The sequence below is a fragment of the Nothoprocta perdicaria genome, unplaced genomic scaffold (genome assembly GCF_003342845.1).
Source record: "Nothoprocta perdicaria isolate Ctin4 unplaced genomic scaffold, notPer1 scaffold_205, whole genome shotgun sequence".
NCBI lineage: Eukaryota > Metazoa > Chordata > Aves > Tinamiformes > Tinamidae > Nothoprocta > Nothoprocta perdicaria.
This window is the reverse complement of record NW_020455261.1, coordinates 1191617-1218987: the sequence shown is the minus strand read 5'-3', so window position 1 is coordinate 1218987 and position 27371 is coordinate 1191617. Positions and strand designations below refer to the sequence as shown.

General features: G+C 42.8%; 1 protein-coding gene across 1 annotated transcript; it reads right to left on the bottom strand.

The window, feature by feature from the left end:
* Positions 1–377: 377 nt before the first annotated feature.
* On the bottom strand, positions 378–27371 carry GOLM1 (golgi membrane protein 1). Its single transcript, XM_026038253.1, has 9 exons — positions 27224–27371; positions 24611–24790; positions 16250–16304; positions 15237–15339; positions 10675–10813; positions 7493–7622; positions 5902–6198; positions 3168–3290; positions 378–2849 (listed from the first exon to the last, which is right to left on the bottom strand). The coding sequence occupies exons 1-9, from the start codon at positions 27350–27352 to the stop codon at positions 2779–2781; spliced, it is 1227 nt and encodes a 408-aa protein (XP_025894038.1). The 5' UTR covers positions 27353–27371; the 3' UTR covers positions 378–2778.

The following is a 27371-nucleotide window of genomic DNA, read 5'->3' as shown; positions in this document are numbered from 1 at the left end:
GACTAATAAAACCAAAATGCACAGCTCTGATTCTGATAAACACTGAAAGTAGATCAATTGTACAAAACAAGATAATACACAGTAGAGAAGATTATTTTTATTTTAAAATGCTTATCTAAAATGATTAGGATTTATTTTTTAAAAAAGTGTTAATTTAATCCCCATATGATTACAGTCAAGAAACTTTCCATCCCTCATGCAAGTAAAAACTTTAGTGATAGACGATATTGTGTAAACCACATCTGCAAGTGAATCTCCTGTTCAACTACATTTCCTTCAATTTTAAAATTTGGGGTAGTACAGAAAGAGGCCCCGTGTCTTAAAATTCCACCAACACAATCCTGTAGCACTTGAAGCCACTACAGCCAAAACTGTGTTCCTTTGTATTCTTGAACACTGCTTTTAGATGGGCTTTCAGACACCTGCTATTGAGAGACAGGACAAGGCTGTCCTGGTTATGAGGAGGCACCATCAAGTGTCTACAAAAGATCCCAGAAAAGTTCAGCTATTTTACAGAAGTGCAGCCAACAAAAGTGTTTTTAGAAGAATTTTATGATTATTTTTTTCCTAGGATTTTTGCAGTTTAAGTAGTTTAAGTAGTAGTTTAAACTACATTCAATTTGAATGTAGTGCTGAATTTTACTAGCATGAATGTTGCTTAACAATCACTTTTAAATTTCAGATTGATTTTACCTCAACTGATAGTATAAGTTAAGTCTTAATGTCTGTTTTATTTGGAATCTGTGTAAGCATTTTTATAAGTTGTACCTTGGTTTACAGAAAAATATTTCAAAGCAAAATTCAACAAAACAGAAACGTCTCAACTTTCTCATTACTTGTCTTTTTTAGAAGAGATGCTCATCTTCCTTAAAAAAAAAAAAAGTCTAGCACTTGTAAATCCAGCTTAAGAAGTCAAAAACACACTAACCAGGATGAACTCAGTAACAGAGGTCAGTGCCTTCTTTAGACTAATTAACATTAAACTAGGCAGTCTCAGTGGTAAACTGTGAATTTAGACATAATAGGTAAGATTGAATGTGGATCCTGGTTTTTTTGCTCTTTTAAACTACTACTCTTCATGTATGTAAGAAAACTGAACTCTACTTGCACACTTAGCCATCTTAAGATACAGGAGCTGTAAACTAGCACACTAGAATAACGACACACAGTGATAATGATCATCAAAAAGCACATTAAAACACAGTCATGACTTGCTTAAATGAAATTTAAGTTTCATAATTTAAGTGGGGAAGTTAGTCATGTCTTCTTTCTTCTTTCATGCTGCGATGTTTAGGCTGGTTCATTCTCCCAAAGATGGATCTATATAGAAGATGGATCTTAGGCTTTTCCTAAGAACAGGCACAAATGCAATACTTAAAATGACCAATTTATACAAAGTGCAGTTAAAAATGGTTTCTTTTTGCCCTGCAACCTATCTAGAATACGGCATGGTGTACTGCCATCAGCAGCACCAAATACTGGGAAACAACTCCCCATAGTTTCTGTCCCGGAAGTTTAGAGGTAAACTCTGGCCCAAACTTATGAGCAACCGAGTAACAGCTGGGATTAGCATAACGTCACAGAAGCGCTCAGAAGTATTTAAGTCATGACGGGACCTCATCAGCTTTGAAAATCCCTCCTTGTAGCAGATGCCTGACCGAAGGCAGGCAGCTGGGGTTCCTAAGAGTGTCTTAGTGGTAGTTGAGAGTATTTCTGGTTTATCCCCAGTAAACTAGTTTCTAGTTTACCTTCACTAAGTTGCAAAAGAAAATGACAACTACAGAACATGAACAACATTGTGCATCACACAGCACTTCACAACACTTACAACTTTCCCTGTTGGAAACACTGAATGTCTGTTAAATGCATAGTCTAGTTTACCTTCCTCAAGAGTACAAGGGGCAATTTGCTTAGTTTATCAAGTATTTGCCTCTCTACTTTTTAGCACAAGATACTGCCTGGGTGGAATAAAAGGTAGAGACAACACACCATGTCAGAAGGCACCTCTCATCAAAAGTTCAGGAGTCAATTTGACAGAGCTTTTGCGCTCTGAAGTTGTGCAAGTTGTGCAAATGAGGAGTCCAACAAACACTACTTTCAAAAAAAAATTCCTATAGAGCTAGGTTAATCTTATTGTGAAAGTGTTATACACTTTCAGTGAACAGTGAACAGTGAAGATACTGTTATCAGCTAAAAGCTACGAAATAAACCAGTACAATGACAAGATCTTGGTAGAGACCTCATAAGCTCACATATCTGGTCTACGAGACCCAAAAACCTTCCTACCTACATTGAAGTATAAAAGGCTCCAGAACTGCGATGAGAGTAGACAGCAGAATGGGACAATTTATCTCCTTTTCACATGTTTTGTCAAAGTGTGTTAGTCTAATGTCCTCTTAAAGCTAGGTTGGGGATCTCTATTGCATTGCTCAGGCAGAGTACTCTTTCCCACCTACCACCAACACACACAAGCTCTTATCACAGTATGATTGTACAAGGTATTTGACTTCAAAATTACTATAGTTATTGCTAGCTAGTTTCAGTTCTATAATCAGGAGGAAAGAAAGACTTTTAACAGAGGCCTGGCTGCTTTGAAAGAAGCCACCAGAGATTTAAGATAGTTTTTCCACCACTTAAACAGTTCTAGAACTTCACAACAACAAAAAATACTTCATATGAATCCATGTTAAGCTTTGAGAAGGTAATTGAAAGATTCTCAAATCATTTGGCTGTCATCATTGATGCAGAGGTGACTAAGTCATCATGAACCTCCGTTATTCACAACTTCTGCCGTTCTTTGCCTTGATCAAGTAAGTGGTTCTTCACATCATTATCTTCCTGGTTTGGAACTAATTGGGGAAAAAGAAAAGAAAAAAGTACTTAAATCTTGTAGAGAGCTAAGAGTGGCAGTTCTAGTTCAACAGATGTAAACAGAGCAAAGGCAATTCTCAGAGGGCTATTGATGCTGAACAGAAAAGCTACAGATACTCCCACCAACAACATGTTAGAACTAATTCCACTGCTGCTGTAGAGAAAAATCAGCCACACCATTAAAACTGAGGAACACTCACCCAGAAATCACATTTGCTACAGAAAAATTTTAAAGTATCATCTTAATTTTTAGTGGTACTTAGGGAAAAACTATTACAGTCCTCTTTTCCTTTTACCATTTAAGTTATTTTCAGTTCCTGTAAGCGCAGCTTGCTTCTCTGTTTCAGATTCAGCTTCATTCTCATCTAAATCATAGTCAACCTCTTGGTCCTTGTTCAGTGCTTCATGTCCTTGTTTGTCTGGAAAAACAGTTAATCAGTTTTATGCTACTGTAACACCATCTGCACAAGAAACAGTTCCTACAACAATCGACCACAATTTATTTTGCAATTGAATGCAAAATGCTGCTTAAAGATCAGATCAGATCAAAAGCAGCTAGATAACAGTCTTCTGGGATTTGAAAAGTGTAATAAAAATCACTTTTTTTGTGAAAAAAGACACTAAACATGGACAGAGTACACCATGTGACAACCTAAGAGTAACGAATACTTGACCACAGTTTTTCTTTTAAATTAGTTCCATCAGTAAGACAGATCTCAGATCCCCAATTCTTGTTTGTTTGGTCCACTGAGTTGAGACAACAGCTTAAGAAGAATATTTTAGAATTTAGAATATTCTTCTACAAAGGAGATTACCCAGTTGTTACTCACCCCACTCATGCAGTTTGAACTCAAACAACTTCTATTGACTACTTGCTTTAGATTCCTTTATGGATAACTCAAAAGTAAATTGAGATTGAGTAAATTTTCAGCTTTCTTTTGCTCCCCAGCCTCCCAATTATATGTTATAGTTAACCAGACAGAAAAACAAAGTGAAAGCCCCAAGAGTGAGCATACCCTATTTAAGAAGGACATGAGTCTTTGGTTCTCCAGGAGAAAGAAAAGTAGAATCCTCTAATTAGCAAGCGGCTTAAAAATGGGCTTGAAAACATTTAGCCTTGTATTTTGACCACGTTTAAATCACCATTTCAATCATATTTTTGTAGCAGTAGACCTAAAGGTCTCAAGCTTCAAAAGAAGCTTTTATTGAAAGAGGGAGGCTCCTCAGAGAATATAAAAGAAATCTCTGTCTATCTTGCTGCCATCTGGAACCAGCAATCTGTTTTAGGAATTCTAAAATCTCTGAATTTATACATAGCTGACAAAAATGTTGTGTGGTCATATCCAAGTACAGAACAGCTTGCTTACTATCCCAAAATATACAAAAAAAAAATGTAAAAACATAAAAACAAAAACTAGGTGATGTCCCATTATTTCTAAAACTGTCTCATGGGCTTATTAAACACATAGTTCTTGCTTCAAGATCTGATCAAGATGTATATTATATTCAGAAATGCTGTGCTATCCATTAATTTATCAACAAGATTATCAAGAAGATTGACTGTTATAAGCCTATGCAGTAAGTTATGGTATTTGCTGGAACAATAAACCTGAAGACCATACTGCTAATCCTGTAGGCTCACAGAACTTGGATAATCATTTTTTTCTGTACTGCTGCATGATTTTTTGTACCAAATTCTTCTGTTATTTCTGGTAAAACAGAAGTGGTTTAGATATTTATATGGTCAGATATCTTTAGAGAAAGTTTGCTCTGGCCAGTATCCCTTTGGGACAGCTGCATGAATACTAATTTAGCTATGCAGATGAGATTACTTATCCCTGTCAAATTATCAAGTATATTAACATCATTACTCATGATTATATGAAGGCATTCATGGGATCAGAAAGCACAAACTTTAGGGAAATTTTGCACCTTTTGGACATCAATCCCTTCTCTGACTGCCACGATACTTCCCTTTCTCCATTGACTGAACCTGGCATCAAGCTAGGAAGGGTGGAAGGTGTCTCACACTCACAAGAGCTGGTACTTGGGATGCTCTATCGGAAGACACAAGACACAGGTTTGGATGACAAGATTCAGGAAAAATCAAGGAAAGCCGCAAACCTCCCACCGCGCTGGCAAATGTCACTCCCTTCTCTGAAGGGGTGGCTGGCACGCTGTTCTTAGGAGCACGCCGAACGTGCCAGACGCCTTCCTGGATCCTGTTCTAGTTAGGCGGGACTCTGCTGCGCAGGCTGCAGGATACGGCTGGCCTGACGACACAACTGCTGAGGCCAAAAACCGGCAGCTTTGGCTGCAACCTCTTATTTACAGCGTCTTACAGGCTCACAGAAAGAGGCTTCAGATACGAAGTCTTCTGTAGAGCAGGCCCTTTTCTTCCCCTTGGTAGTATATTTTGAGGGTAGTTAACACTGACACAGCATCACTATAAAAAAGTTATCTGCAAAACATTACTGTGCAGTGTTTCTCTGCACATTAATGCTCCTCATGGGTAGCCTCTCCTTGCGTTCATTTTCAAACGCATAAGCCATATTCTTCTAGACTCTGGACACCAGAACTGTTTTGAAGGCTGATTTTTCCCTGCACAGCCAATAGAGAGACAGGAAGGCAGCTACGGCGATGCAGAAAAGAGCCCAGCCTGGAGCTCCACGGTGCAGAAAGGGAAGTCTCCACCAGTCTTCACGCGCTGACAGTGAAGGAGCGCTGGTGGCTGAGCAGCCCTTTACATTCCCTCGTGCTGTCCTTCCAAAGGCCCGCATGAGCTGGCCTCAGCGCCTCAGATCCTGCCCTGTCCCTGCTCTCCTTGGGGACATGCTATGCACTACGAACCACCGTGCTCAGGTACCAAGCACCATGCTGGGGTATGAACCACCATGCTGAGGTACCAGCCACCGTGCTGGGGTACCAAACACTGTGCTGGGCTATGAACCACTGTGCCCAAGTACCAACCACCGTGCCCAAGTACCAACCACGGTGCTGGGGTATGAACCACTGTGCTCGGGTACGAACCATTGTGCTCCTCAGCGCGCGGGTCCCCCTGCCGGCCGTCGTAGCCAAGGAGCTGCTCCCGCTCCACCTCGTCGTCACCGCCATTGTTGCCGCCGTCGCCGTTGTGGCCGTTGCCGCCGTCGCGGTGCTTTGCGGTGGGCGCCGCGGCCTCGCGGCCCGCTCCGCCCTTGGCCTCGGCGGGGCGTGCGGAGGCCGCGGGCGAGCCGTGGCGGGGCTGCGGCCCGGGCGCGCTCGCAGGGGCCGCCTCCGCCTCCGCCGCGCCCGGCGCCCGCTTCCCGACCACGACAGGGCCGGCATCTGCGGGCAAGCGGAGACACTCTGAGTGCAAAGCGCGCTGCCCCCGGGGCCAGCACGAGCTGGAAACCTTACATAAGTGCTCACCTCCCTCCCTCTCATTCAACACCCCTTTCTCCTCTGAAGGGACATCTTTCAGTCACACCAGTTCCGAAGAGAAAGGCACAGAAAGACACGTCCCATTTTCACGCTAGAGACTAAGGACTACTGTGGTTTTGTTCATTATCAATGGAATAACTTCTGCCTACTTAAAATTTTGATACAGTTAATAAATTGGGCACATGAAATAGAAATTTTTAAATTCAAAACTGATATTCTATGTATGTATCTTCTATCACAGCATTAGATGTATGAAAAAAAGAGGTTTCAGTAATTAAATGTTGCATTTTGTTAACAACGAAACCACCAATTTGGTGTTCACAAATAGTTTAGAGCAAAGCAGTTGCATGGGCAATTTCACAAGTATAACAAAGCTGGGCTTATTTTTAAATGTGGAGATGCAGCGCAAGAAGCCTGTTGTGTTCAGCAACGCTACCACATCCTTCTTTCTGTGTATCCATATTTTTAACTAAATTACATCAGGATACAATTTGCCTGAAGAAACTACACAAAGATGCTGTCTTGAACAGTTATTTTTCCAAAACGAGAGCTTCAGTACTGCCAAGACTGTAATTCAAGGTAGCACATTAAAATAAAGAGGAACTGAATTTCTAACACACAGGGTACTATGCAAGACGGAGGTAGTAGTAGCCACCCATTCAAATGAACAGTTCCTCAGAGTTTAAGACCACACCAACTATTAGGTGATCTCATCCGATGTCATTTCTTTTACTGGCATTCTACCCAGCGACAACGTAAGCAAGGCAGGAAAGTGTGGTTAAGGTCTGACTTTCAGCTATCCTTTATGCATGGGTGGGGTACTGACTGTGTCAGACTCAAGCAAATTTCAAAGGTTTTTAGAATTCCGTCCTTTCAAAAGCAAGATATTTTCTTCATAGTAAAGCAGGAATTTGTCTACAGACTTTTAAATGTTTTTCTTTTCCTTCACATGCAAAACATGTTAGTTGAAACACATGATTGAGGCATTATTAACCCTGGTAATAAAAATCCTTGAACAGAACAGATAATTAGTCATATCTCTCCGTAATTCAGGGAAATTTGACTATAATTAAGTCTACTGGTGTATTTTTTTTTCCATTTTCATCTTATATACACATCTTTTTCTGAAGAATGTCCAATTCAATTTCAAGCCCTATTACTCGAGTTGCTATCAGCATGCCGATGATTTCCATCCCACCTTTAGGTTGAGGAGAGTCTGCCCTTCTTGCTGTAGGTGCTACTCTGGGTAGGTCTCCATCAGCCTTCGGCTTTTCCACAACAGTCTGCTGGAACTCCCCTTGCTTAAAGGTGGGCAGCTGAGCATTAACCTACAAAGGGAATGCACACAGAGAGTCAACGGTGTCAACACACAGGCTTTGGTAGTGAAAGTCATACCAATATTCGAGGGCAAAATGTGCCTGCTCACTCAGAAACATTTCAGCCGAGCTCTGTATTGGGGGTGGAAGGAGCACACGCTCCTGTGCGTGCACGTTGCGGGGGAATTACACACATGGGAGAACTTAACTCGCTTTCCCTAGTAAGTGTCCATCCGAGGGCAGCCAAGGGTGATGCTGATGCTCCTGTGCCCCTTTCTGCAGCTCTAGCAGTGACAGCTCCGGCAGCGCCAGGGGAACTCCCAGCGCTTCCCGGCCAGCAAAGCCATCCTGCACATGGATACCCTGCTGACTCGTATCCATCAGCCTGCGGAGACATGGCTAGGGCTGGGCACCATCAGGCCTCAGATGACCAAGGGCGCACGGAGCAAGCCCAAAGCTACGCTGAATGCAGGCTTAGGGGAAGAAAAGATTGAACAAAACAACCATCCAACAATAAAAAAACACCAGCAGACAACCAAATCCGTGTCGTTTAACATGATGTAGCTCGCTTAAGAACTTACTGAGCACTAGTGCTGGCCTGCTCTCAGAGCCTCACCGCTGTGAGCGCCTCAGGATCGATGGTGAACATGAGCACCAGCTTCCAGTGCCCTCCCAGTTCTGCAGCTGAAGTTTTACGTGCAAGTAACTCATTTGGCAATTCTCTAACTGTCTGAGAGTGCAAACACAGAACGTGAAATGGTGCCTGGAGCCGCTGCTGCTCTGCGCCCATTTCAGCTCAAACAGGGCAGTGAAGCTGCTTGTGTTGTGTGGTTCATTTCCACGAAGGATGTGGAGGGGACAAGGACACGGGCTTGAGGAACCGTGAGCATGCCTACACTTGAGACTATCAATGAACAGGAAACCGTATGGCACGAGAAGTTGCCCTAAGCAGGTCAACAGAACACAGGGCTGTTTGCAAGCACGTCTGCAGAACAAAACTATTGAATAATTAAGAAGATAAAACTGCGAAGATACTGCAGGATGTGTGTACCTGGTTATTCTGAAAATGTTTAAACTTGGCAAGAAACAGGCAGAACTGAAGAGCTTGTTAGGTGACCCTCACCCAGTGCAACAATAACAGGTAATCTAACATTGACTTACCTATATGAAAAGGAGGGAAGCTGGCTTACACACTGCCACAAACTATTTTGTTGGTTTTTCACAATCTCCCTTCAGTCATTAATACAAAAGAAATGTTATATTTAAATAAATGCCTTCTTATAAATAGCTGGCGCTCTTGAAGTCACTCTCTACAGTAAAAGAAAAACATATAGTATTTCTCACTAAACTGGGGCATGAATTGCTCTGTAAAAATACTGGTCCTGCACTTCAAGACATCCTGCCTTTTAAACAAACATGAAGAATCCTTAACTTACTCTATTTTAAACACCCAGCTCAACAATTCTTACTGACAGTGTCAAGCTAGTAGAGCATATGCTGAAAAACTTTACGGTGATGTCATTTGTCCTTTGGATAAAAAAGATAATTACTGGAAGCTGCAGGGGATGAATGAACATACTGTGTACTCCTCAACCGAGGGGTATACACCTCCACAGGAGAGAGCTACAAGAATTAACTGAGCATTTATTAACCAACATCTTTTTTTTCTCAGATTTATTTTAATTCTGCCATTTGCCTTTTAAATCACTGACTACTTTCATGATATAGTGATATGAAAAAAAAAGAAAAAAAAAAGAAAAAGCCAGTTGGACAACAGGAGCCTTCACTTCTTTCTGAAGGGATAAACGACTATTCTTCCTGCCCCCATGCTGTATTTATTTGTTTGCTGTCTCAGAGAGCCAAGCTCTCACTGCTGCCTACTCTAGCAGCAGCATGTGGTGCTTCAGACCTGCCCTGGTTCCACTTCAGCAGCTCCTCTCCCACCGTAAGAGGTTTGTAGGGGAGGAACAGAACAGACACAGACTGGAACAAACAAGGCAACCATCATGGAACCATCCTGGAAGGAGGATGATCCTTCAGACACTTCTATATTCGCAAAAATAGCTTCAACTCTATTTACCATTTCCATTTACGAAGGCATGAAATGCTCCTTCTGTTAACATTTTCCTAACTAAAGGATACAGGGCATGTGCACACTACCAGAAAAGTTCCGTCACAGCTGCACACAGTCCTAAGGACACAACAGTTTGGTAAGTTCAGGTAAATTCACATAAGTAAGTTCATCGTGTTCTGCCAGGGGCTTCACTGCCCCTTGCCAGTGCCCTCAGCAGCAAACATAACCTATCCCCAACCCCACTTCACTGCCATCAGCAGTGGCAGCATCATCAGTGGTCACCACACCAGGACAGCAGGGTGACCTGTAGTTTATTTTTCCTGAGGGTCCCTCTCGCCCTGCACACCACAGGAAGGAGAGCGGCTGGCACACGGCCACCACACCGGCAGCCAGCCCTGCTCCAGGGACACTTCTCATGCTACCCACTGCAGTGCCCTCACCCTGGGCAGGTCAGCCCAGCACAGACAAAACTGTAAAGCAAAACGTTCAACCTTCCCCTTGCTCCCACCTTACAAGTCTGAAATTGCCTTTTCTGCTGAATGTTTAAGTGATGCCTAGTAAAGACCTATGGATTATAGTGTTTTATACTCAAGCCTTGCTGCTACTCTGAACTGATTCGTACTGAATTTGTCCTCATATTTAACTTGCACCTGTAAATACAAAACAACTAGCTCCTTTAACAAGGTCAAAATGAGCTGTGGGCCAGTGTTCAGAGGTGTAACTTCACCTGACCAGACTCTTCAGCGCTCCTAGCACCACCTCTCCAACTCTGCCCTTCTCTCAGTGTCACAGTAATTTGGAGAGCAGTCTTCACGCCTGTTTCGCACCTTCAAATCTTTCAGTTTCACACAAATCAGAAACATCCAACAAATGTGAATGAAAGCTTTACGAAATGCAGCAAGACAGAGTGATGCTAGCTGGGGATGGAAGGAAGGAGAGCCCTTTAAGAACTCCACAGGAAAAGATTTTTAGAAGTTTTCTACACCTTACCTGGGGATTCTTCTTGGAATCTTCTGAGGCTTCCTTGTTTTCTCTGTCCTTTGGTACATCATTGCTCTTTTTTGTAAGCTCACTTATTCTTTCTTCACATTGTTCTTTTAATTCTTTCATCTGATTAATGCATTGTGACCTGGAGGAAACATGAAAAAGTTAAGAGTTATTGTTTTACCCATACCTGTAAAATAAAGAGAAATACTCTTCTGAAAGTTTCCATAAACCTTTTTTTTCCTTTCCTGCACTTAGCCTTCAAAGGACAGCAAAGAAAAAGGAGTGTTAACCTAAACACTAAGACAAATCTAACATGCAGGTGGTCCAACTTCCATTAGAAAAAATAACAGCAGGTGCTTTTATCAGACCAATTCATCAAGCTATGTGAGTTTTCTCGCCTTGTATTAACCAGCTTATTTAAGTTAAGTCAAAAAACAGTTCCAACTCTTGAAGTATTTCTGCTGTGAGAAAAGAAAAAAAAAGATTTTGCTTTTAGATGGAAGAAGTGAGCTGGTTCAGAGCCACTTTTATGGTAACTAGAGGCAAGTTACTGTTAGCCAAGAAACACTCTCACTTAATATTTTACCACAAAGGGCAGCGTTGGAAAATATTAAGAAACATTACGTAAGAGAAACAGAGTTCATCAGTGGCTATGATAGGCTGCAGGAGGAATATTGCCTGAAGTGTTTACTATCTTACACCCTTTGCTGCTGTGGCACAGGGCCACAGGGGCCTTTTACCCTCCACGACCCCAGCGCCTTCGCACCGGCTGCTGGTGCCTTCCTCCCCGGCCGCTGGAGCCCCTTCCCCGGCAGCTCTGCCCTCCTCCTCGGCACCATCCGCCCTCCTCCGGAGCCTCCAGCTCCGCTCGCAGCCACCTCCCCGCCTGGCGCCTCCCCATGCCGGGGGTTCCATGGGAAGTGACCGACACCAGTCGGGCACTGAGACCACCCTTCTTCCCCACCCGCTCCCTACCTGTTCTTGTTTGATATCCAAAGAAAAGCAAGACTAGCAAATAAACCAGTCAAGCACTTAGAGTAACACTCATGCACAACCCTCAGCAAGCAGTCGGCATACACCCCTGTGGATGTTTTGGTCCCATCATGAACAGCAACAGCAACTAGAGGGTTTGTATGGGTGTTTTGGTCCCATCATGAACAGGAATAATAACTAGAGGGTTTGAGTAGGTTCCAGTGAGAAACGCATCACACTAGAGGAAAACACGGTGAAGCAAATATCACCATCCCCATCGGCAGCACCCACGGTGCTGCGCAGAGTGCCTGTATAGGGGCTGGGCCTGGAGACAACACCACTTCCCCTCCCAGCTGTGGCAAGGGGTTTTCTCACCCTTTTCTTTCTTTCTCTCACATTTTTGTCCCCTCCCCAAACATAACTTGGAATAACTTGCATGCCAGAAGATGCGAATCCCAGAAACCTGTCTTTGCACATGGAGAACCTCCTCCACATGAGCTGTACAGCAACACTGTCAACACCTTGCAAGTTTTATCCCCCCACCACTGAGGAAGCAGGATTAATTTCCCAGCCCATCTGTGTCATATCAATTCTCCCTATTGTGTGACAACAGCTGGTTTAGATGGGGACAGACCAGTTCCTCAGGCTGCAAATAATCCGAGGAACTCTTGGGCAAGGTGTCGTGAGGGATGGCAGCACGCCATTCACCTGCACTGCATTAGCACTCTCAGCCACCCCTCCTTCACACAGGAAAGGGTTTGCTCTGCAGGTCACATCTGGAAAGGAAAAGGAGTGTTTGACAGGTGGGCTATCAGCTGCGAGTTACTCTTATTATTGTTTCTTCCATTTCATAGCCTTGTAACATGCTATTTTAATACCTGATTTTGCTAACATTGAAGAGTCATCAAAATAAACAGTGAATCCTGAGTTGGCAAATATCAAGAGACTGAAAAATAAAGGCTTGGGTTATGTATACATTCATTGATATCTTGGAAACTAAGGAAATTAAAATTGCCTGTACCTCAGTTTGGGATCTGCAGAAAGAGGGACAATCAGCGCAAAGTTAAAGTTGCAGAGAGCAAGCATTTGTAAGTGCTCTTTCCTCCCATACTGCACATGAAAATAAAGTTCACATAACATCTGTGACAAATTAATGTTGATTTTACTAGCTATGTAGGAATTTCCTCCTAGTAAGACAGGAATTCTGGAGATAAAGACACTCTGTTCATGCATACAAAAACCTGAAGCGTAAGAACAGCGCTGGTTTCTCCACATTATCCCATCCGTGCAACATACTCCAAACAGGCAAAAGCAGCACTCCTCAAATTCAGTCTCTGTAGCTTGTTTTACCTATCTCATGATTCAGTAATGAAAACAGAGTAACTTTGTCCATCAGGAATATGTACCACCAACAACTCTTTGTACATATGCCAAAGAAGCGATTCTTTCACTCACACTCTTACACTTAGCAGGACTGCAAACCCTAATCTAACTATTGAACTTGCTGCAGGAAACAGCATTTCCAAAGAAGATGGCAGAGAGAAAGGAAACAAAACCTCCCAGGAACCCAAGTGCAGGGGAATACTCAAGGCGTGCTGAATCTCCCCTCCGAGGGCAGCGGAGGGGAGGGGACGGAGCTGGAAGGAGGCGGCTGCCCAGGGCTGCCCCCGGGCAGGGCGGGCAGGACGAGGGGCTCCTGCCCAGCACTCTGGACAACCGCGAGCGCCTTCACAAAAGATAAGCGCAATGTGAATGTGGATGCCTTTGTAACGACGTTTGGTTTGCGAGCCCTGTAACTGGGGAGGAAAAGAGATCACTCAAGTCTTTAAAAGAAGCATTAAGTTTCATTTAGTAACAAAACAACAAAATAAGCAGAGACCATGTTCCACCAAGAACATTCTGGGGTACGACTGCACGCTTATCAGAAGGCAATATTAAGTTACATTAATGAAATGTTAACGTTCCAAGATCTCCTCAAACATACAGCCAGAGCTATCAAAAAACATACATATACACGTTCCTGCTGGAACTGTAAGAGAGCTAGAGGGCTCTGCTACAAGCTACGAAATACACCATAGAAGTCTCAGCGCCAACTGTGTTTTCCTTACTTGCATAGCCATAAAATCTAGAAATAGAAAACAATCATTTAAGTTTTATTCACCTGAACAGTAATTAAGCTTAAGCGTTTATTGCATCTGCCTCAGGACAGAAAAGCTAGTCGTTCAGCCAACAGCATGCTGAATTACCTCTCCTGCCTCTGCACCTACCCTGACCGAAGGAAACAGAGACACGCAGCGCTTGCAGGGCTCACCCCCCGTGCAGAGCACGGCCCCTGGGCAGCACGATCACCCCGCAGCCCTGCAGGGCTGGACGCCGGCAAACAGATGTTCCTCACCAGGAGGCAGGGAACCGCTGGAGGAGCAGGCGTCCCGTCCTTCACCCCTACGGCAAGGACACACACCGACAACCACAGCGTAACTGAGAGAAACCCGGTCCTCTAGCAGACCTGTAAGTGCAACACGGCTTAACAGAACCCCTGGGCAAACTCAGGCCTTTGACTTCCTTTCTTGTTAGAAGTCCTAAACTTTTAGAACTCTGTCTGGGTCATCAAGATTAAAAAAGTAGTGATGTGTTTTTAAAAAAGAAGTACTCAATGAACCAGTAGCTGGTAAGTATCCTTAATAATCTTTAATTCTTAAGTTAGGAAAAAATATTCCAAGTTTGGTCTGCAGAATTAAACCTTTTTGTGATTGCCATGTTGAGTTTTTAAGCTAGAATTCTTTAAAAAAAAGAATAAAAAGTCACTGCTATTAAAAATAAATGCCAGTGGAACAATTGTATTATTCACAGAAAATTATTAAGAGAGCACAAAAAAAACCCTTAAAATCGTATAGGCTAAGAACGTATATCTGTGTGTCAGAGGGAAGATATAATAGGAAGAGGAGGAAGAAGAAAAATTTTGAGCAGTTTGAAAAGGCAGAAAGAAACAAGAAAAAAAATCCTAGAAATATCAGAAATCTGTATTTAATGCAGGAATACTAATAAGCGCTTTTGTTCAGCAATCCATGACTTACAATTCAGTGGGAAATTTCTTTTAAAAAATGTGACCAGGTATGGATGGGAAAGCAGAAGGGCAAGGTCTAAACTCAGCTCTACCAGAAACTTGCTGTGTGACCTCTGGCAACTCAATGGATGCAGATGGATGCAGCAGAGCTTCCCAAAGGATATTCCGGTATCCTGGTGCCTAAGCTTTTCCAGATCTCTTCGTGTCCCATTTTCCCCCCATCTCTAAAATGGGTATCTTTTCTCTTTCTTCAATCAAAGGAACATCAAAAAAAGTGTCGGAGAAGTCAATGGATGCCAAGATGCTGGGGACTTCAAGGACTAAAAGTCTACAGGGAAATACAATTATATTCTCTTTTTCAAAAATAAATGAAATAAAAAATAAAAAAAAAACCCAAAGCATCATGCATCATTTTTGTCTTAAACTATAACCTTACATGGGACACTTCAGCTAACACAAAACATTTAAGGTCCTAAACCTTAAGTCAACTACAACTCTAGATGCCACTGTTAAAAAAGAACAAACTCACAGATCATACGAGAACTTTCTCTGAAGGTTCGTTTGGTTCTTCTGAAACCGGTAAACATCCAGCTGCAGCTTTCCGTATTCTGTCTGTAGCTCCTTCAAATGATCTGATAAAAACAGGATTAAAAAAAACACATTTTTTTTCACCACAATGGAAACGTCAGATAACAGGTCTGATAGCAAGCACACTTCAACTACATCCATCCAGACAATGCACGTGATTTATCACGTGCATTGTTCAGGATCAGGAAGTTTTCCAGTCTAACACAAGCTAACAAAAACTGCATACACCTGGAATTTGACCCCCTTTTCTCCTTGAGGAATACTCCTGCTTATTTGTAACTTCTGGCTCTCCTGGGGTCCAGCCCAGGAAGTCTTAATGTCTGTGAGAGACTAGCTGCAACACAGTCTGAAATGCCATTCCTGTGTTATTAAAGACAAACTCAGAATTCTTCCTTGAATAATATGTGATTCACAGCTATGCTTCTCAAACACCAACCGTTTTTTTGTTGTTGTTTTGAAACCTCATCCATCATGCTGTGGATCCTAGTGGATTTCCTTGTTTCTGACAGAAAGCTTTGTGTGAGCGCAGCAGAAGAACTAACAGCATATTAAGCAGCTTACAGAACTTAACAGCCAGTTCCTCCAGACTTCGGAGGCATAAATTGCTACTAGTAATTTTTGAAGTACTAACACAAATAGAAATTAATGTTCAGAAATGTTTGCAAATTTGCCTAGTGCCAAAATCTACAACCCTGCCACATGGGGTAAGAATACAAAAGTGCAATACAAAAAGTAAAGTGAAAAATAAACATATTAACAATACATAAATGAATTTTTATTTCATATTATTTTCCATTAGTAGCTAAAAATCAGGAATCCAGCAGGGTAGTTGAACTCTGGGCACACACAGGGTCTAAGTCAATTAACAAAAATTAACTCCAGCTAACACAAATTTTAAAAAGAAGTCTAAAGATCCAATACAAAAGTGACGCAGAATTGTTTTTAAAGACTTACCTTGTAGAGTGTGGATCAATCGCTCATTTGTTGTGATGTTATTCATCAGTGTTGCCTAAGAAGAGAAAGAAAGAAAACAATGTTTTATGTGCAAAGGGGGAAATACTAATATTATAAAAAATACCGACCAAAGTACTTGTAAAAAGACTTTTCCTCACAAAGAGGTGACGGATTAAAGCCAAATAAAAACTGCATTAGCTGCTGTAAAGACTTACTACTACAAATAACAAATTCTCATTCTAGTGCTTGTTACCCAGACACTCAGACTTAACAGGGAACCATATATATGTATATATAAAATAAAAAATCAAATGTCATTGCTCTTAAACGAAAAGGCCAGGAATTCAGTGAGCCGCAGCTAGAACGGCTTGCTGCTCTGCTCTCCTTTAACCCCATGCTCACCAACAGAGTCTGTATTCACCACTGTCCTTACCAAGCTGGCCCCACAGGACAGGGCAGCTCACGTCACTGGCCGTTCTCCCGCGGCGGAATCCATGTATTTAATCCCGGGATGCGAAGAGGAGGTATCGCGCCACGAGGCGCAGCCCAGGCGCACCGCAGCTGAGCCCTGTGTCACCATAAACACATCCCTATTCCCAGTTATCCTATGCCTGCCTCCGACGGGGCGCCAACGTGTGAACGTGCTGGGTCCCCTGCGGCCCCGCTGCCCTGTCACCCACCCGCGTGCGCGGACACCGGGACACATGGACACGCTCGCGACCAAAACAAGTCGAAATGGAAACAACACCCCCGGGCCAAACACCGGGACAATTCTGATTCACATACACACAGCGTTCAGGAAGCGCGGAAGATTCTTCCGAAAGCTACAAAAAAAGATAACTGGCCCTTCAGAGCTGATACAGTTCCACACGCATTCCTTATTCTTCATGGCAATTATGCCTTCCCAGCCATCCTTCCACAAGAAACCCCAATATTCTGCAGGGCCCTGACATCGGGTCCTCAGTTTCCCTAAGCTTCTGCTCAAGTGCCAGAGCATACCTGGGCCCACTTCACTTTAACACACAATGAAACGCCTCCGTTTATGCCGCTTGCTCAGGTCAGGCAGACACAGACCACGCTGTGAGCTAGCGCCAATTCTCATGCAGACCCTGTGGTCTAATTAGTGCCAATTGATTATGAGTAGGAAATCATTCGATTAATACAAGCACATCGACCCAGAGGAGGAAAGCGGATTTGTCCTTTATTTATCCTTGAAAAAGTCCCAATTCACAGAAACAGTCCCTCATATCTCGATGAAGCAGCAGCCATTTCCAATCTAGTAAAATGAAACATTCGCGTGCACACAAGGCCAGTGAACTCTGAAATGTACAGGGCAAAAGCTTTGCTTCTTTGTTTTAGCTAACATTAACAACATTAATGAGATTAACAACACTCCCTCTCCTTCCTCACAGAAAGGGGAAAATATTCTATTTGTTTTCATTAGTTTATTGGAGAAAGGAAGTTGCCATTTTGGTGTCAGTGCTGTGTTTTGCTAGTGCCTGAGCAATGCAGTCGGTAACAAACACCGAGCTTATCACCCTCAGGATTTCCTGTATTGGGATTAGATAATCCTGGCCATGACCAGAAACCACCACTGCATTAAAACAAGCCTTACAGATGACACTGCAATTTTACATCCCCATGTAATTTCTGAAATCCATGAGTACTGAGACCATTCATTTGGACAATAAAATGAATAGCTTCAAGTATTTTTGCATTTTAGGATACTAATGATCCTTACTATCTAAAGCAGAGAAAAAATATCTGACATTTGGACACTCGAAAAGAAAAAAATAATAAAACCCACCAACCTTGCTCTTTACTGTCTGCCTACAAAAATTTCCTTTGAGAACACCGCACCACCTCCTTCATACTGTCCTGCATTTGAGACTAAAAGGCCATGAAGGGATCATGAAAAGCTACTCAGCTTTTTATCCAGAGCTTAATAATTTACAGGGCAGTTTTCCTACTCCTGTTTTCCGATCTGACTATATTAATGACTTAGAGTTTTCCATTCTTCCACTTGCTACACAAACATTAACTAAGCTTCACCTCATGGCTGCGAGGTAAGTAGTTACTACTTTTCCCCATTTTTTTGCAGGTGGAGAGAGCAGACTGCAGGAAAGCAGACAGCAAATGCAAGGCAAAACTCAGATCCCAGAGCCAATGTAGATTTGAAACCTCCTTCTGTCTACAAAACAAGACCTGAAGTCCCTGGGAGTGAGAACTCAGCTTCTGGAAAGTCAGTATATCGCTCTACCACATTGTGATCTCTTACAGTACGGAAACAACTCTGTAACATTGAACCAGATTATCAAATTTGCCAGCACATCCTGACTATCAGAGAGGAAAATTCGCTCTCCAGATTGGAGTCAATGTTGCAGACAGCAATAGCAGTCAGATCAAAACCCGAATTATCATCAGCAGGGACAAAAAAAAACTTGCTCTGGCTGTAGGGCAGTTGTTTTAAGGAGAACTGCTGGAGATATATTTATTTCTTTACCATAGAGCATGTCTGCACAAGTCATTTTCTGCCTTGCAAGGAAAAACGCTACAGGTACTGTTAAAAAACAGGAATATCAACCAGGAAGCCTGTCCTCAGAACACAGGTGCAGAACACAGCAGAGAAATAAACAGAGAAGCCTGTTTATTTTAATCCTTCCATTTTCCACTGAAGTGATTTCCACTTACAAATTATGAACTGTTCACCTCAATAAAGGGAAAAGAATGTAAAAGGAACATTTCTGTTCCCACGTATTGGCCACGGTAAAGGTTTAGGGCATGATCTGCTACTGCAGCTTCAGCTGAAGGCAACCCAGGCTCCCTGCCTTCGCATCACAAGGACAAGAGCAGGGTCCTGCACCTGGGGAGGAATAACCCCGGGCACCAGGACAGATTAGTACTCGACCTCCTAATCTGTAGGGGATCCTGCCTCTCTCCTCAGGTGTGGGGAGGCGGCACCTGGAGTATTGGGGGCAGCTCTGGGCTCCCCAGGACAAGAGGGACGTGGAGCTTCTGGAGAGGGTTCAATGTAGAGTGACAATGATTAAGGGACTGGAACATCTCTCATATGAGGAGAGACTGAGAGAGCTGGGCCTGTTCAGCTTGGAGAAGAGAAGGCTGAGAGGGGATCTGATCAACAGATATAAGTACCTGAGGGGAGAATGTGGAGAAGAAGGGGCCAAGCTCTTCTTGGGGGTGGCCAGTGACAGGACAAGGGGTAATGAGAACAATTTGAAACACAGGCAGTTCCATCTCCATGTGAGGAGGAACTTCTTCCCTGTGAGGGTGACAGAGCCCTGGCACAGGCTGCCCAGGGAGGCTGTGGAGTCTCCTTCTCTGGAGATCTTCCCAACCCACCTGGATGCCGCCCTGTGCCCCGTGCTCTGGGTGTCCCTGCTGGAGCAGACAGGTTGGACTAGATGATCTCTGGAGGTCCCTTCCAAGCTCCACCATCCTGTGATTCTGTGACCCCGCCGGGCTGCAGGACAGCAGAGCGCGGCTCCCTTGGCACTGCAGAAGCTGTCCATGCTGCCCAGGGCTATCCCGGCTCCCCGCGCTTGCTGGCTCTCAGCAGAGGAGCCCAGAGCACCCCGGTACCAGCCCAAACCGAGCAGAGAGGCCGCCCACAAGCAGGTGGGAGCAATGCGGCCCCCATGGCCGCAGGGTTCTCACCACAGTGTTTAATTAAAGACCAGGCACCTGGCACCGCAAACAGAACAGTCACGTGGCAGAAAAATCCTGACCATCAACCACTTGCAGCTTCACAATATACTTTCTGCCTTTTTATGTTGTAAATTCATTTAGCTCTGAATAGAGGCAGCAATATTTCAATAGTTTGCTGTTAAACTACACATACTCCAGTCTCCACCCTTACGGTGGCCCTCAGAGTTTACCTAGGGGTTAGCCTAGGTGTCTAGGTTAGCTATTCTCAACTCCAGCAGATATATAAAACACATTTTAAAAACATAAGAAGTAAAAGATAGTCTTCTATATCTCTACTGTATCAGTAATGTGCAAAAGCTAGTTTAGAAACATCACATTACTGCAAATAGGGCAGTTGTAGCAGGTAGAAATGGACTTGTTTTTTCCTTCAAGTCTCCTCAAAACTAACCGGGAGATGCAACAGCGTTGGTTGGCAGCTAAAAGCAGGACACCCACTGGCACTTGTCCTCCTCTTCACCACAGGTTTTCTCTCTCCCCAACTTCTGCGGCTCTCTTGGAGCAGAGTTGACCCTGCGAACCGCTATTTTGAGGGGCAATTTGAGAGCGGCTGTGGACGCGGCTCAGGAGGGTGAGCAACACGGCGCTGACGTATCCCACACACCACGTGCCAAGGCCCTCACGGAGCTGAAACCTGACCCGGGCTGGGAAATCACCCGCAGCCAAAGAAAACGACAAACTGCACAGGCATGTTCCAACAGCAAAGGAAAATAAGGCACGGGCTGTTCTCCAGTTAGTTTTCAACCAGGCTACCGTGCTGGCTGTGATGTGACCCACACCAGAAGCTGTGGGTCATGAACAACAACCAGAAAGGACACGGTTCTCCTTTAGAAAATTGTTCAAAGACTGGAAACATCCCTTGTGCACTTCCAATTCCTTATCTGTCCTTACACGTAAACTCTCCTGACCTGCTCAGCCTCCTTTGCTACAGATTTTTTGCTAGAAGCTATTTGCTAAAGCTACATTAATCCTCAAAAACTCAAACACGATTTTTAAAAATAGACTGGTGATCAACATGCTTGATACATTTCCAGATCTAAGAGTACAATTAAGGCAGTAATTTCCCAGGATTACATCACCTGAACGAATGGAGAGACCATGGGGTGTTTCAGGCTCCATCTCTCTCCCAACCCCTTCACCCCTGTTCCTACTGTGGCAGAGAGACAGTTTTACCATGAAATGAAGCCACGGTTGTCACATTGCCACTGAGATTGACTTTAACCTGTATTTCATTCATGTATTGTTTCGGTATTAAATGAAATCAAGCATAATTATTCTGCATTTTGTTGGCAGATGAGTTAAATAAGATACAGTGAAGAGTGAAGAACTGTAATTAATATCAGTCTTGAATGTTCCTTGAGGACTACTTTTAGTACAAAGTCCTCTAGACTGCGAAGGTTTGTTTGCTTATAGGCTTCTCAATCAACAGTATTTCTCTCTGAAGAGTTTTTCACAGGCAAACCATTCGCTCCTACATATCAGTGGAATATACTTTCATTTTTCTTTGTTAAGGGCAATAATGATATAAGTTAAACAAAACCTCTTCTATCATTCAAAGACCTATTTACCCTGGAAGAGCTCTATTACATGGAAACACTGCCAAAAGACCTAGGGTTTGGTTAAGTAGTAAGACTACTTATCTAGTCTCCTGGACCCAATAAGTATTTGCCATCATTTCTCCCTTGGGGATTAACAGTTCCATTTAAGGACTCATTTTCCTGTAACCAGAACACGTCATTTTCAGTACTTTTCCCTCAGAAATTCAAGATTCCACTGGAATCTATGCAGCAAAACGCTGTAGAATATATACTTACGTGTCTATGAGCATGTATACTCTTAGACAGATACATACATGAACACATGAACAAACACACACAATGGCATGCAGGCAGGCAGTTTTTTCATATATTCTTCATCCAGTTGTGAAATAACCACTACTCATACAGAGCTTCTTCATATAAAAGTTCTTGGTTAATAAAACTAAGCTTCTCCCTCTCTTCCCATATGAGGGGCAACCCTATTTTGGAGTGGATGAATCTAGGCCAACTTGGTCAACAGTGTCTTTTGACAAAGTCTTTTAAAATACACAGGTTCTCATAAAACCAACTACCTCTACTTTCAAATTGCAGAGCTGGAAAACAAACACCTGTGGGGTTTTTTTTTTTCTGACCTGTAGCCAAAGAGTAAGCTTTAATTTGCCATGAAACCGTGCGCAGACAGACAGACAGACATGTTCATCCTGCTACTTCAGTCTCCTCAGATGTGCTCCTTCCCAACCACAGAAAGCAGCAGAGAGGAAGCAGGGAAGACCCCACTGAATCACTGCTCATCTAATGTTTCCTACAGTGCCGGCCTCTGGAGTTTCAAAGGCAAACTTCATAGATTATACCAAACACCTGCATTTTAAAAAGCATTCCTTCTGTTTGTTTGAACTACTGCTTGCTGATTTCCTTCACTGGATGCCTGATGGCAAGTGGAGACTTGCTGTTCCTCGTCTCCTCCAACACCTTCCACTTCTCCTCTCTCCTGGTCTTCCTGTGTCCTGCCCTCCTCACACCGCTCAGCACTGCGGGCATCTCTTCCACCTCAGATGCCTCTTATCCAGGCCAAGAGCTGGCAACCCATGGAGCAGATTCCTGCTCCAGATTCCATAGAGCTGCTCCGTTGCATAGGTCATCCTTCTTGTCCTCTCCATGTGCCACTTCCATCCCTCCAAAACTTCACCGGTGTCCTACCCACAGGCAAAACCTATACTACTTTATTTCTAAATTGTTTCATAACTTTTGTTTGCTTATTTTTCCCCGCGATAACACCGGCTTTTGTTACACAGTTACGTAATTTCCACAAGAACCTTTTGTGTGAGGCCTTTTGCCACTCCAAGTGTGGGCACACTCATTATCCTTATCCCTTATCCTCATCACTGGCTCTTCCAAAAGGAAACTCCCTCAGACCTCAAGCACAGGATTTCCTTTTACAGAAGCTGCTCAGACTCTCCCCAGCTTATCGCATTCTCCTAGCGTCAGGCCTACGTGAAGACGGTTCCAACAGGTCCTGAAACAATACAACATTAAAAGCCGAAACCTTCAAAAAAGCAAACAAAACAAACAAAGAAACCTGCATACACCACTGGTGCAAGCCAGTCGTCACCTGACAGCAATTTGAAGGAAAAGGTTACGCACCCACTTGGCCGACACTCCGTTTCCTCCATGCAATTTCTGCCCAGCTCCTGGGCCAGTTCTTATGACGAGAGCTCCTGGCATCTGTCCACTCTGCTACCCTGCACCATCACCTCCTTCCCACACTCCAGTGCTGTATAATACCTTTCTACAGCTGAGGAGGAAGTAGAGTAGAGGAAAATCTACTATGGAGAGGAGTCATAAAATGCATTTCTCCTCTCCTCTTAAAAAAAAAAAGAAATTACAAGTAAATAAAACAAATATTAGGAAATATTCAATTCCACATTGTTTCTCTGTTGTTTTGCCAAAACAGAAAAAAGAATTTCTCAAAAGTCTTGGAAGTCACAACCTAAACTCCAGGAGACAAACATGGCAGTTTCAATAAACAACTTCCACAGCACTTCACAACCAGGCAGCATCATTCACAAGGAGGAGGCTGAAGAGACAATCCTGATTACTCCACAGAACCGTGTCTGAATATGTAGGGGTGTCTTTTCAGTGTAAAAATAACCAAATAAACATATAAAATGCACTTTTTTTTAAAGAGTACCCAGAGACTGAATTCAAAGAGAAGAGGGAAATTATCAAAGAAATGCACCTGCCACAAAATAAGTGAAAAGAATTGCTTTTACTACTTCTTTGGAGCATTCAGATGAAAGTGTTTTCAAAATAAAATACAGATATATTCTGCTAATGTGCCTTCCAGTCAAACACTTCCACTTTGATGTTTATTGTGCTTTTCCTTCACCAAGATTTCTAAATATTCATCTGGGGATGTTTCATTTAGATGAATTTTAAGTTATGTACAACTCATTTACAAGAGTTCTAACACAGAAGATACACTGTGCACTACCCATTTTGAGCAGCAATCCATCAACTAATGGTAAACTTTTTACCACTCACTTGGATGTCTCCAAACACTATTAGGTTTGGAGGACTGGGGAGTAGAAGGCCATATAGTTTCAATATACTTAGAAACAGATTATCTTTTATGCCAACAAGTACACCTGTTGGCACACAAAAGCTTCTGCTTTTCCTTTAGTTTTAAATCATTAGCCCACAGGAGAAGAATCTAGAGGCCAACCCAAGATACTTGTATTCATGACCTACAGCAGGAATACAGGATATGCTGTCCCTAATACTGCATATTTAAAAGTTTATGAAGTGAAATCATAAAAATCTAGATTTTGGCTTGTTCTTTATGCTTTCACTTCTTTCCCTCAGCCCTCATTTTTCAGTTAACTTTTTTTCTCCATTGCGGACCACTGAACAAGTCTTTTACCACCAGAGGATCACAATATACACTCAGTTTCTAAATATTATGCAATAATACATGTACTATACATTGCAAAACAATGAAAAAAACCCACTGCAAACTCACCAGTTGGAACACTTAAGCACCCGTATTTCACTGCAGAGACTGTAGTGGTAAGCTGCACTCTTAGGGTAAGTGGAATCCTACCTTCTCTTCCTGATATACTTTGTTGGCATTTTCCATCTGAAAGCTGTGTAAGGATTGGATTTTATCAATCTGCTCTCGCTGCTTCTCCAGCTCTCCTTGGAATTCGTTCTTCTTCAGCTCAACTGCGCCCCTCTCTGCTGCTGCTCTGCGCACTCTGACTTCCAGTTCCAAGACCTGATTCTGAGAGAAAAACAGCCAGTAAGAAACAAGTACAAATGCTCTCTTGAGTGACTGATTAAAAGGAGAACATAGTCAAACTCCATGGGGACAAGTGAAACAGGTAATGAGGGAATCTATCTTCCTTCTTGCTGATCCCTTCTCCAATGCCCTTTGGGACCATTTCATTTCAGGGAAAATAAAGGAACTAACAGTACTAATTTCATCAAAAAAATTTCCTGAGGTACTTGTACCTGCCAGTCACTCACACACCCCAAACAGCCATTAGTTTATGTACTGTACAGACCATCAAAATTTCAATTAAAGATTTCAAGAGAAATACAAAAAGTTCAAAAATAGTTGAATTTAAAAAACATATAAATATTAAACATATATATTTTGTTATATTTATATATATATAAATGAAAAAACTGTTTCCCCTCAAAGCAGTTCAAAATCAAAACCTGTCTATATCTCATGCAAGCGATTCTGATATCACTGCACTTCCAGTGCACTTCGTTAACTAAGAGAGAGATAAAATTAATCTCTCTGAATCTCAATAAGTCAGTAAGTTTTCCTGCAAGACTTGGAAACAAACTAAGGAAGGACAACTCTGTCCCACTTTTATGCATAAAACTAACCGCACATGCCTGTTACACAGAGATACATATGCAAAGGATGCATTTTAAGTGAGAAAGTCTCCCTCCTCTTGATTGTTCAAAGAGCAATGTCAAGCAAAAGAAAATTCAACACTATCTTGCAGATGCATTCACAAATACAGAAACACATAATGTAAAGGCATCAAAGTAGATGTGGTTAAGGCTCTTCTTATTTTTCTTTTTTGATGTATCAATTTAATTTTTGCATGACATTGATCTTTTCCGTTTTCCCAAAAAGCCATCAGTGTTTTTCTCTTAGCCTCAGATTATTAGAAACAAAGATGACTAGGGAGAAAAAAATATCATCCAATTTTATCCAGGTAGAACATGAAGTTCCTGATAGATTAAAAACTGGATATAATAAATACCTATGGCATCTACCACAACTCTGTGAAAATGGATCAACTCTTGCTACACTAGGTACTACGTGGCACATTGCTGCCTGTCTACTCAGCAGCACTGCCACTGGGCAGGAGGTAAAAAAAAGAAAAAAAGGAAGGGAAATATTTGCAGCAGAGCTGAAAGAACACTTAACTCTGTTGTAGTCATTACAGCAGCAAAGTCCTGCCAGAAAAATGAGCTTATTGACAAGGCTTCAGACATTCCGCTTGCATCTTGGGCTGCGCTTTACTCAAAGTGCATGATTACACTTTGGGAGCACAGAAGGGAAAGGATTTTCAAGCTTACTTGGGGGAAACCATACAATATAACACCATTAATCAATAACTGTGAACAAGACATTATGCCCTGGGGCTACTGAGAGCAAGAATGTAATCTGGCACACTAATGATTTTTCCCTCACTACCAGCTGCAACATGCTTACACTGAAAAGCTTCAGCATCTCAACAGAGCTACGAACAGCTGGCAGCCCTATTCTGAGGACAGGGACTGAAAGAAAAACAGGAGATGAGCTAAGTCTCAGGATGATGGTGACAAACTCCTCCAACCAAGGGAAAGCTGAGACATGTAGCTCTTAGCTGCATGTGCAAACACATGTGGACTGCTTGAATACTGCCAACTCTGAGATTTAACAGGAGTTTGATTTCTATAGTTGTCAAATCAGGTCCAAAATCCAATTCTACTATGAGGAAGCAATTTTAACTCCATAGGGAAAAAACAGAAAAAAAAAAAGTACCACTCGTCAATCCTGCTTAATCAAATATTATCCCACATATGTTGTTTACTTTCCTTGGGAATGTTTCCTAAGAAATATCAATTCAGATTGTTAAACACCCTGAATCATCTGCTTTCCCTCTACTTGGTGGAGAGTGCATGGAGGAGTTACCTCACATCCTTGTTTGCCCAGCATACTGAAAGAAGTTGATCTTACTCTATACTGAGCAAGAATGGGTCATACGAGGAAAAAAAGGTAAGGACATGGACAAATAGGCAGAGGCCCCTTCAGATTGAAAATGAAGGGCTGATTTGCAGTATATTGAGGGAAAAGAAAAGAACAGAAAAAAAAGAACAACAACAGGACAGCATTTGCCAGGTCTGCAAGCTGAAGTTGACTGTAAACTGAAGCACCATAAAACAGCTGAACACCTTGTGGGAAGGTCATGGTGCATGGAAGCATCACACACAAGTCTTTGGGGTCCCTCACACTCCTTACAAACAGTCATTGCTCCTTCTTTCTCCATGGCTACGGAAGAACTGTGGTAGCAGTGACCCTTGCCACAACCCCCAAAGCTCCAGCTGACCTCACGCAGGTGTAGGCAGCCTTCTTGCTGTGGACCATGCTTATGGACCACCCTAAAGCAAGCAAGCAGCTCACGCAGAGCTGCTGGGGGACTGTTACCTGCAAATCCACGCTGCGAGAGCTGGCGATCCAGTAGTTGAATCCCAAGACAATGATACATGCCAGGAGCGCAGCCACGAGAAGAGGTGGAGACTTCATCCCTCGGCAGCTGTTCCCAAGCCCTATCATTTCAAAACAAACAACAGTG

Coding starts and splice junctions, on each gene's coding strand:
- GOLM1 (XM_026038253.1), bottom strand. CDS start 27,352: ATGATAGGGCTTGGGAACAGCTGCCGAGGGATGAAGTCTCCACCTCTT. Junction 7,623..10,674: donor ATTCCAAGAAGAATCCCCAG/GTAAGGTGTAGA, acceptor TTCCCTTTGTAG/GTTAATGCTCAGCTGCCCAC. Junction 2,850..3,167: donor AACTGAAAATAACTTAAATG/GTAAAAGGAAAA, acceptor TTCCCCAATTAG/TTCCAAACCAGGAAGATAAT.